The sequence below is a fragment of the Tyto alba genome, unplaced genomic scaffold (genome assembly GCF_018691265.1).
Source record: "Tyto alba isolate M040663 unplaced genomic scaffold, T.alba_DEE_v4.0 Super-Scaffold_24, whole genome shotgun sequence".
In the NCBI taxonomy this organism is placed as follows: Eukaryota; Metazoa; Chordata; class Aves; order Strigiformes; family Tytonidae; genus Tyto; species Tyto alba.
In genome coordinates this window covers 423,403-434,901 of record NW_024881298.1, presented here as the reverse complement: position 1 = coordinate 434,901, position 11,499 = coordinate 423,403, and the positions used below count along the sequence as shown (strand labels likewise).

Sequence of the window (11,499 nt, the reverse complement as noted above, 5' to 3'; positions counted from 1 at the left end):
CCATCCATCCACCCACCCATCCATCCATCCATCCATCCATCCATCCATCCATCCATCCATCCATCCATCCATCCATCCATCCATCCATCCATCCATCCATCCATCCATCCTTCATCCATCCGTCTGTCCGTCCATCCTTCATCCATCCGTCCGTCCATCCCTCCGTCCGTCCATCTGTCCTCCATCCACCCCTCTCCCCCCTCCCTCCCTCCCTCCATCCGTCCACCCCTCACCCTTCCATCCCTCTGTCCCTCCCTCCCCCTGTCCGTCTGTCCCTCCACCCCTCCCTGTCCCCATGGACACGTGTCCCCATGGCCCTGTGTCCTCCAGGTGTCCCCATTGCTGGCCCTGTCCCCTGTCTGTCCCTGGCCCCTGCCTGGCCCTGGCCCCAGGAGTGTCCTTGTCCCCATGCCCCCATGTCCCCTGTGTGTCCCTGTCCCCTCCAGATGTCCCCTGCCTGTCCCTGTCCCCACGGATGTCCCTGTCCCCATGTTCCTGTCTCCTGCCAGTCCCTGTATCCATATCTGTCCCTGTCCCCATGAGTGTCCTTGTCCCCATGCCCACATGTCCCCTGTGTGTCCCGGTCCCCTCCAGATGTCCTCTTCCTGTCCCTGTCCCCATAGATGATCCTGTCCCCATATCTGTCCCTGTCCCCATGTCCCTGTCCCCATGTCCCTGTCCCCATGCCTGTCCCTGTCCCCATATACATGTCCCCTGCCTGTCCCTGTCCCCATGTCCCTGTCCTCTGCCAGTCCCTGTCCCCATATCTGTACCTGTCCCCGTGTCCCTGTCCCCATGGCCCTGTCCCCTGCCTGTCCCTGTCCCCAGGAGTGTCCTTGTCCCTATGCCCCCATGTCCCCTGCGTGTCCCTGCCCCCTCCAGATGTCCCCTGCCTGTCTCTGTCCCCATATCTGTCCCTGTCCCCTGTCTGTCCCTGTCCCCATGGCCCTGTCCCCTGCCTGTCCCTGTCCCCATGGATGTCCCTGTCCCCATGTCCCTGTCCCCATGGCCCTGACCCCAGGATTGTCCTTGTCCCCATGCCTACATGTCCCCTGTGTGTCCCTGTCCCCACCAGATGTCCTCTTCATGTCACTGTCCCCATGGATGTCCCTGTTCCCATATCTGTCCCTGTCCCCATATACATGTCCCCTGTATGTCCCTGTCCCCATGTCTCTGTCCCCCGCCTGTCCCTGTCCCCCACAGAGATCCCACAGGTGTCCCTGTCCCCGTGCCCACACGTCCCCTGCGTGTCCCTGTCCCCACTCTCACATGTCCCTTACGTGTCCCTCTGCCTGTCCCTCTCGCCCCATGCAGCTGGATCCCCACCATCCATGTCCCCACTCGTGTCACGTGTGTCCCTGGCTCCATGGGGGTCCCTGTCCCTGTGTCCCCTGCGAGCATGTCCCCCTGTCTGTCCCTCTGCCTGTCCTTCCCCGCGTGTCCCTGCGTGTCCCTGTCCCCACGCACACGTCCCGTGGGCGTCCCTCTCTGTGTCCCCCCCACAAGCGTGTCCCCGAGTCCTCACATGTCCCTTGGCCCTGTGTCCCCCCATGTCCCCAAATGTCCCCAGTGCCCTCCAGTGTCCCCCCCATCCCCATGTCCCTCAATGTCCCCTGTGCTGCCTAATGGCACCCCATATCTCACTGTCCCCCATGTCCCCTAATGTCCCCCACGTCCCTCAATGTCCCCCCATATCCCCATGTCCCCTAATGTCCCTCATGTCCCTCGTGTCCCCCCATATCCCTCAATGATGCCAATGTCCCCCAATGTCCCCCTATATCTCCATGTCCCTCAATGTCACCCCATGTCCCTCAATGTCCCTCATGTCCCTCCATGTCCCCCCATATCCTCATGTCCCCCATGTCCCTAAATGTCCTCCATGTTCCCATGTTCCTCAAAGTCCCCAAGGTCCCCCCCGTCCCCATATCCCCATGTCCCCATGTCCCCCCATATCCCCATGCCCCCCATGTCTTCATGTCCCCCATGTCCCCCATATCCCCATGTCCCCCAATGTCACCCCATGTCCCCATGCCCTTCAATGTCCCTAATGTCCCCCCCATGTCCCCATGTCCCCCCATGTGGCCCATATCCCCCATGTCCCCCATATCCTCATGTCCCCCATGTCCCCCAATGTCCTCCATGTCCCCATGCCCCTCAAAATCTTCAATGTTGCCCCCATGTCCCCCCATGTTGCCCATATCCCCATGTCCCCCAATGTCTTCCATGTCTCCATGTCCCTCAATGTCCCCAATGTCCCCCCCATGTCCCCATATCCCCATGTCCCTCATGTCCCCACATGTCCCTCATATCCCCATGTCCCTTAATGTCCCCCATGTGCCCCATGTCCCCCGTGTCCCTATGTCCCCATGTCCCCCCGTGTCCCTATGTCCCTATTTCCCACAATGTCTTCCATGTCCCCATGTCCTTCAATGTCCCCAATGTCCCCCCCCATGTCCCCATGTCCCCCCATGTGGCCCATATCCCCCATATCCCCCATGTCCCCCATATCTTCATGTCCTCCATGTCCCCCAATGTCCTCCATGTCCCCATGCCCCTCAATGTCCCCAAGGTCCCCCCCATGTCCCCATATCCCCATGTCCCTCATGTCCCCCCATGTCCCTCATATTCCCATGTCCCTTAATGTCCCCCAATGTCCCTATGTCCCCATGTCCCCCAATGTCCTCCATGTCCTCATGCCCTTCAATGTCCCCCATGTCCCCCCATGTCACCCATATCCCCATGTCACCCAATGACACCCCATGTCCCCCATGTCCCTCAATGTTCCCCCATATCCTCATGTCCCCCATGTCCCCAAATGTCCTCCATGTCCCCATGCCCCTCAATGTCCCCCATGTCCCCCCCATATCCCCACGTCCCCCAATGTCACCCCATGTCCCCATGCCCCTCAATGTCCCCAATGTCCCCCCCCTCACCCCATATCCTCCTGTCCCTCAACGTCCCCCCATATCCCCCTGTCCCCCCCCTCCATGTCCCCAGTGTCCCCGTGTCCCTGTGCTCACCGGGGTCCCATGGTGCCGCTCAGTGCCCACGGTGTGGCCAGAGCCATTTTTATCCCCAGGGAGGGGACAGGGCTGGGGACAGGCAGTGGGGGGGGGGGGGGGGGGGATGGACCCCCCCAGGTGGCACCTCCCAGGGCCTCGGGCAGTTCCGCCTCTGCCCACACCGTCACTGGGGGGAACTGGGGTGGACTGTGGGCTCTTGAGGGGGGGAAGAGGAGGGGGGTGACGACACTGGGTGGCACTGGGATGGATTGGGAGGCACTGGGGGGGGGGGGGGCACATGTGGGGAGAAATGGGGACACAGGAGGAGCAGGGATGTACTGGGAGGGATGGGAGGGATACACTGGGGTGAACTGGGATGCGCTGGGGTGGGGGGCACATTTAGGAGGGGTGGGGGGCACGCTGGGGGGGGGGGGAATGGGCTGCACTGGGAAGGGGGTGCACAGCAGGGAGGCGGGGGGGATGCACTGGGAGGGACTGGGGGACACTGGGGACCCCAAGAACAACCTCCCCCCCGCCCCTCCTCTTCCAGGCATCCGGGAGCCTCCTCCCTGCTCCCCCCCCCCCCCCCCCGTGGGACCCATGCATCCGGGTGCCCCCCCCCCCACACCCACACCCCCCCACACACACCCCCCCCGACCCGTGTCTGGGCACGGGGACAGGGCCGTGACGCAAAATATTGACCGAAACGGGTCAGGGGGGGCCAAGAACCGCCTGGGGCGCGTCAGGGCTGGCAGGGGACCCAGGCGTCCGGGAAACACCCCCCCGTGTCCCCCCCCCCGGGGACCCACGCATCCGGGACCCCCCCCACCCCCCCAGGGCCCTCCCTTCCCTGTGACGCTCGCCCACGCTCTTCGCTTCCCCCCAAATCGCGCTGATTTCGTTGCAAAGCGACGGCTGGGTGCGGGTTTCAACAATTTATTTTTTTTTTGGGACACACACACACACACACACACACACGTAAAAAAACCTCAAATTTGGGGCTGGGGGAAGGGGGGGGCGGGGAGGGGGAATGTCCCTTTTTTCATCGACGCTTCAGGTTGGCCACGATGACCCCAGCGATGAGGAGCGGTGTCCCATTGCCAGGCCTTTAAAATGTCGTTTTTCGGCATCACTGAGCCAAAAAAAAAAAAAAAAAAAAAAAAAAAAAATAGAAAAGAAGACATTAATCCCCCTATTTTGAGGGCAAATCGCATTTTTGAGAGCTTTTCCCTGTTTTTTTTTTGTGGATTTCTCCATTCTTTTGCAGCTTTTCCTCCTTTTTTGTGCCTTTCCCTCCCTTTTTGCAGGTTTTCCCCCTTTTATTACAGGTTTTCTCCATTTTTTTTGCAGCTTTTCCCCCATTTTTTTTGCAACTTTTCACCCTTTTTTGTAGCTTTTCCCCCTTCTTTTGCAACTTTTCCCCCTTTTTTGCAGCCTCTACCCCTTTTTTGCAGCTTCCCCCCTTTTTGTGTGTTTCTCCCCCTTTTTTGCAGCTTTTCCCCTTTTTTTTTGTGGTTCTCCCCCTTTTTTGCAGTTTTTCTCCCTTTTTTGCAACTTTTCCCCCTTTTTTTGTGGTTTTCCCCCTTTTTTTGCAGCCTTTCCCCCTTTTTTGCAGCCTTTCCCCCTTTTTTGCAGCTTTTCCCCCTTGTTTTGTGGTTTCCCCCCTTTTTGCAGCTTTTCCCTTGTTTTGTGGTTTTCCCCCCTTTTTGCAGTTTTCCCCCCTTTTTTTTGTGGTTTTCCCCCCTTTTTTTGTGGATTATCTCCCTTTTTTTTGCAACTTTTCCCCCTTTTTTGCAGCTTTTCCCCCTTTTTTGCAGCTTTTTCCCCCTTTTTTGTAGCTTTTCCCCCTTATTTGTGCCTTTCCCCCATTTATTTGCAATTTTTTCCCATTTTTTGCAGTTTTCCCCCCTTTTTTTGTGGGTTCCCCCCCTTTTTTGCAGCCTTTCCCCCTTTTTTGCAGCTTTTCCCCTTTTTTTGGTGTGGTTTTCCCCCCTTTTTTTGTGGCTTTTTCCTCTTTTTTTGCAGCTTTTCTTCCTTCTCTGTGGCTTTTCCCCCCCTTTTTCCCACCTTCCCTCCGCCCTTTTTTGTTTTTTTTTCCCCCCTCTTTCTCCACACATGATGACAGCATCCAATGACGAACCCATCGGTTCCTTGCGGGTGATTTTGGGCCTGATTTGAGGGGAAAAAGGACTATTTTGGTTAACATGAAGGATGCCACCCGTGGAGGGCTTCTCTTGTGATACAGTGGCGGAAAAAAAGGTGATTTTGGTTAAAATCAAGAAATGGGACAATAGGTGAAAAACTCTTAGTGACAGTGGGATGAAGGTGGCGTCCGTGGGGGCTTTTCTTGCGTTAAATTGGTGGGGAAAAAAAGGTGATTTTAGTTAATCTGAAGGGAGGGGCTGAATGGCTGAAGATCTCTTGATGATGGTGGGAGGGAGGACAACCCCCGTGGGTGATTCCCTTGCGTGAAACGGTTGGAAAAAAGCCCAGTTTGGTCAAAACGAAGGAGCGGTTCAAGGCGTGGACATCTCTTGATGATGAAGACAACAAATGTGGGTGTTTTGAGTGAAATTGGGGGAGGGGGGGGAGCGCAATTTTGGTTAATAGGAGGGGATGGGACCAATGGATGGATGTTTCTTCCCGGTGGTGGCACCAAAGCCCACGGGGACGGAGCCATGACGGAGCTGGGACACGAAAAGAGATGAATCTCACCCAAAACAAGACCCCTGTTGTCACCTCCTGGGGACACTCACGTGGGAGAAGTCGATGGCTCTCCAGGCCTTGGCCAGCGCCGCCGCGTTGCCCACCAATTTCCCGTCGGGCCCTTGGAGGTCGTTGGCCGCGTTCCCGTCGTAGTTCCCGCAGAGCCCGCAGAGCTGCTTGCTCAGGTCCCGGCCCACCGTCACCGTCACCTCCCCGGCGGGGCTGAGGCCGACGATGAATTCGGGTTTTTGGGTGACCCAAATGGTGCCGCGGGTCTCGGTGACGGTCAACGCGCCGGAGAAGTCCACGGGGAGGGCGGCTGGGACGCCATTGACCTGGAGAAGACATCGACAGGGAGAGCATGGCTCCGCGCTTGGAAAGAAATTTAAAATGGGGGTGAAAAAAAGCCAGGAAACCAACTCATTTCTCCGCCACCAGCTTTCTCTGTAGTGGTGGAGCTCAAAACGGGGTGAAATCCCTCTGGTTTAGGTCTGGAGACACGGCATGACACGGGGAGGGGTACGTGGGGGCGTGGGGTGATCTCGTGGGGTTTGTTCCTGGGGGGTGGGAGGTGGGATGGGGACCTGGGCTCCCCCCATGGGGCTAAGGTGAAGGAGGGCATCCACGGGTGCTTCCTTTACACTAAATTACAGAAAAAAAAAAGGGCAATTTTGGTCAATATAAAGGGGTGAGCGGCTGCACGGAGCTCTCTTGGTGATGGCGGGATGGAGGACAACACCCGGGGGCGCTTCACTTGCACGGAATGGCTGGAAAAAAGCCCGGTTTGGTCAAAACGAAGGCGTGGATATCTCTGGACGATGGCGGAACGAAGAGCAGCACACGGGAATGCCTCCTTTGCAAGGAATTGAGGGGGAAAAGGGCGATTTTGGTTCAAAGGAAGGGATGGGCAAATACGAGGACATCTTCACGACAGCGCTGGGATGAAGGGTGGCACCTGCTCAAGCTTCTCTTGACTCCAAGAAGGGGGGAAAAAAAGCCCCTTTCACTCAAAGTGGAGGGTCGGGCAACTTCACGGGGAGTCGAAGGCAGCAGCGGGCCGAGAGGCGCCCCACGCGGGTGCTTCTTTTGCCGGAATTTGGCGGAAAAAAAGGGGGTTTTGGGTCAAAACGAAGTGCTGGGCCAATGTGTGGACGTGAGGGTGGGGCGGAGGACAGCCCCTGCAGGTGCTTTGTTTGCACGACGCTGGCGGGGCGTTGCAAAATGGTGGGAAATCATGGATTTTGGTTACAATTAAAGGCAGGGAGGGGGCTTTGCCGGTGGCAGCAACGTGGGGGCGACCTACCCAGACCTTCCTGTCCTTCTTGATGGTGACGAAGGCGCGGGAGCTGAAGAGGTGAAGGGCTACCACAGCTGGTTGGTCCTGGTTCTCCCCCACATCAGCCAAGAGGCGGAACCAGGCGGAGTGCTGAGGGTCGCACAGGGTGGCCACCACGTAGATGCCGGTGGCCGTGGCGGTGCCGGTGGCCCCGTCGAAGGAGAGGAAGCGGGAGGCGGGAGCCAACGTGCAGCGACCCGGTTGCTCCACGCAGCCCCGGACGCCGTCTTTGAGGCCACACGCTTGGCCGAAGGGGCACCCGGCCCGGTGGCACTGCACGCCACCGGCCGCCTGGCACGTGCAGCTCTCGCTGCAGTCAGCGGAGAGGATGGTCTCGGCGATCTGCGGGGCAGGGACACTCAATAAAGAGAGGATTCCCCTTGCAAAGCTTGCAAAAATGGGGAAAAAAACGCTGAGTGCAAAGCATGTTCCCCTTGCAAAGGTGCAGGAAGTTAAAGGAATGCTGCGTGCAACCCGTGGCCTCCTTGCAAGGATGGAAAATGCGCACAGAAAGGTTGAGTGTAACGGGGTTTGCTCTTGCAAAAACTGCAGGGGGTCAAGAAATGCTGCGTGCAACCCACTGCCTCTTTGCAAAGATTGCAAAAATGGGGAAAAAACATGGAGTGCAAAGGGGTTTCACCTTGCAAAGGTGCAGGAGGTAAAGAAACATTGTGTGCAAGCCACATCCTCCTTGCAAGGATGGCAAATGTGCACAAAAATGTTGCATGCAGAAGGGTTTGCTCTTGCAAAAACTGTAGGAGGTAAAGAAATGCCACGTGCAACCCTCCGCCTCTGCAAGGACTGGGAATGTGTGCAGAAATGCTGCGTGGAGTGGATTTTGCTTTTGCAAAAGCTGTAGGAGGTAAAGACGCTATGTGCAACCCGCTGCCTCCTTGCAAAGATTGAAAAAATGGGGAAGAAACACAGCGTGCAAAGCGTTTTCCCCTTGCAAAGGTGCAGGAGGTTAAAGAAATGCTGTGTGCAACCTGCATCCTCCTTGCAAAGATTGCAAAAATGGGGAAAAAACACTGAGTGCAAAGGGGTTTCACCTTGCAAATGTGCAGAAGGTAAAGAAACGCTGCGTGCAACCCATGTCCTCCTTGCAAGGACTGGGAATGTGTGCAGAAATGCTGCGTGGAGTGGATTTTGGTTTTGCAAAAACTGTAGGAGGTGAAGACGCTATGTGCAACTTGTGGCCTCGTTGCAAAGATTGAAAAAATGGGGAAAAAACATGCTGTGCAAAGGGTTTACACCTTGCAAAGGTGCAGGAGGTAAAGAAATGCTGCTTGCAACCCACGTCCTCCCTGAAAGGATGGCAAATGTGCACAGAAATGTTGCATGCAATGGGGTTTGCTCTTGCAAAAACTGTAGGAGGCAAAGAAACTCTGTGTGCAACCTGTGGCCTCCGTGTAAAGATTGCAAAAACGGGGAAGAAACACGATGTGCAAAGGGTTTTCACCTTGCAAAGGTGCAGGGGGAAAGAAACGCCGCGTGCAGCCTGCCGTCTCCTTGCAAGGACGGCAAATGCGCACAGAAATGCTGCGGGCCATGGGGTTTGCTCTTGCAAAAGCTGTCGGAGGCGCTCGTTTTGCAAGGCCGCTCGCCACAAACCTTGAAGTAGCGGCCGCGGTGCAGGCACCCGCAGGCCTCGGCCGGGACGCACTCGTCGCTGTCGAAGAAGAAGCCGTCGTCACACTGGCAGCCCTCGAAGCATTTGTGGGTGCAGGGGGTGATGGCGGAGAGGCTGGCGCAAGTGTGGTCGCAGCTGCGGGTGCAGAGCTCGTAGTGGCTGTTGGGGGGGCAGGCGAGGGCTGCTGGCGGGGGGAAGCGGGAAGAAAAGCACCGGCGTTATTATTTGCTCTTCAATTTCCTCCTTTATCCCCCCTGGGGAGGGGGAAACAAAAGCGGCACTTTGCAGTTGCACAATATTTACGCTTTGCAACAGCGCTGCATGCAGAGCGCTTCGCTCGGCCAAAAAAAAAAAAATAAATAAAAATCCTTCCCTTCCAAAATGCCCGCAGCGGCTTTCCCCGGCCAAAAAAAATCCCCCTCAGCAAAAAAAAAAAAAAAAAAAAAAAAAAAATTCCTCCCTTCCAAAACGCCCGCAGCGGCTTTCCCCTTGCAAAGCAAACCCAAATTTTGCATGCAACGGCCTTCCGCCTCGCCCACATTGGCACGGCTAATCGGCCGCTGGTTGCGACTGCTTCCCCCCCCTTGCAGGGATTTAAAACTGGCTCCATGCAGCTCCTTTCCCCTCGCAAAAAAAAAAAAAAAGCTGCATGCAATCGCTGCCCGCCCTGCAACCTTTGCAAATCAAGAGCATCTGCAGGCAAACACTTCCTCCTTGCAGAAATGCAACCCCGCTTCATGCAACTGCTGTCCTTCTTGCAACCTTTGCAAAACCATCGGCCGCATGCAACTGCTTCCCCCTTGTAGAAACTCATCCCTGCTGCATGCAACCATTGTGCTTCTTGCAGAAAGGAAACCCCGCTGCATGTAACAGCTTTCCTTCCTGCAACCTTTGCAAAACTAAAGATCAGCTGCATGTAACCGCTTCCCTCTTGCAGAAACTCAACCCTGCTGAAATGCAACCTCTTTCCTTCTTGCAACCTTTGCAAAACTGCAACCCTGCTGCATGCAACTGATTCTCCCTTGCAGAACCGCAACCCTGCTGCATGCAACTACTGCCCCACTTGCAACCTCTGCAAAACCAAAGATCAGCTGCATGCAACCGCTTCCCTCTTGCAGAAACTCAACCCCACTGGAGGCAGCCACTTGCCTCTTGCAGAACCTCAACCCTGCTGCACGCAACCACTGCCCTTCTTACAACCTTTGCAAAACTAAAGATCAGCTGCGTGCAACCGCTTCCCTCTTGCAGAAACTCAACCCTGCTTCATGCAACCTCTTTCCTTCTTGCAACCTTTGCAAAACTGCAACCCTGCTGCACGCAACCGCTTGCCCCTTGCAGAACCGCAACCCCGCTGCATGCAAACACGCAACCTTCCCCTCTTTCCCCCCCCCCTCCCCCCCCTCCTGAATTTGGGGGGACTCACGGCAGCCGGCCGCCTCCCGCCACTCCTGCAGCCTCCCTCCAGCCGCTTGACACGCCGTGGCGTAAGCCTGCAACCCACGGCAGAGCCCGGCGGCCCCCGGGCGGCCGCAGCGCTCCCGTGCGCACCCCGCCACGTGCTCGCGGGGGGGCAGCACCCCGTGGCACCCGGCGAAGGGCCCCGTCGCCTCCGCCAGCAGCTCGCAGGGCTCCGGCTGTTCGGAGGGTGAGCAAACGGGAGGGGGAGCGTGGGGGGAGTCGTGGGTGCAAGTCGGGGTGAGGGTGCCCCAGGCCGCCCCTAAATCTGGGGGGGCGGCGGCGTCGTTGGCGGCGTCGCCGTCAAAGTTGCCGCAGAGGCCGCGGGGGCGGCGGTGGAAAGGCGAAGGGAGGGTGAGCACCGCGTAGGAGACGCCATCGTAGAGGAGCTTGAGGCCCCCCCGGACTTGGAGAACCCGGTGGGGACCCTCCTGGGCCACCGTCAGGGCCCCCTGGGCCAGCGTCAGCGGGAGGAGGTGCTGCTCGCCGTCCACCTGCGGGGAGGGAGGGAGGGAAGGGGGAAAAGGGTGAGAAAGCCAAGCGGGATCGGCGCCCCGACGGCAAGTTTGCAACCCCAAATAGGGGGTTTGCAAATCCAGCTCTGCAGCCCGAAGCGGGGCTTGCACTGAAAAACAGAGATTGGACCCCAAAGCGGGGCTTGCATGGCTGGATTTGCATCCAAGTGTCAGGTCTGCACCCCAAATAGGGGTTTGCAAATCCAGCTCTGCACCCTGAAGCGGGGCTTGCACTGAAAAACGGAGATTGGACCCCAAAGCGGGGCTTGCATGGCTGGATTTGCACCCAAATGTCAGCTTTACACCCCAAATAGGGGTTTGCAAATCCAGCTCTGCACCCTGAAGCAGGGTTTGCACCCCAAAACCAGAGATTGCACCCCAAAGCGGGGCTTGCATGGCTGGATTTGCACACCAACATTAGGTTTGCAACCTGAAGTGGGGCTGGCACAGTCTGATGTGCACCCCAACAGCAGGTTTGCACCCCAAAGCGGGGCTTGCATGGCTGGATTTGCACTCAAGTGTCAGGTTTGCACCCCAAATAGGGTTTTGCAAATACAGCTCTGCACCCTGAAGCGGGGCTCACACCAAAAAAACAGAGATTGCACCCCAAAGCAGGGCTTGCATGGCTGTATTTGCACCCCCATGTCAGATTTGCACCCCAAACTGCGTTTGCAAATCCAGCTCTGCACCCTGAAGCAGAGCTTGCACACCAAAACCAGAGGTTGGCCCCCAAAGCGGGGCTTGCATGGCTGGATTTGCACCTCAATGTCAGGTTAGCAACTTGAAGTGGGGCTGGCACAGCCTGATGTGCACCCCAACAGCAGGTTTGCACCCCAAAGCAGAATTTGCATGTCC

General features: G+C 57.2%; 1 protein-coding gene across 1 annotated transcript in view; it reads right to left on the bottom strand.

The window, feature by feature from the left end:
* Positions 1-4,046: 4,046 nt before the first annotated feature.
* The window catches only part of LOC104364465 (IgGFc-binding protein), a 35,337-nt gene continuing 27,884 nt past the window's right edge, over positions 4,047-11,499 (bottom strand). Inside the window, exons 17-21 of the mRNA XM_042797189.1 lie at positions 10,098-10,623; positions 8,656-8,858; positions 7,012-7,386; positions 5,759-6,043; positions 4,047-4,134 (exon numbers count right to left, since the gene is read on the bottom strand). Coding sequence (XP_042653123.1) covers positions 4,132-4,134; positions 5,759-6,043; positions 7,012-7,386; positions 8,656-8,858; positions 10,098-10,623 — 1,392 coding nt within the window. The 3' untranslated portion in view covers positions 4,047-4,131. The remainder of the gene's footprint in view (positions 4,135-5,758; positions 6,044-7,011; positions 7,387-8,655; positions 8,859-10,097; positions 10,624-11,499) is intronic.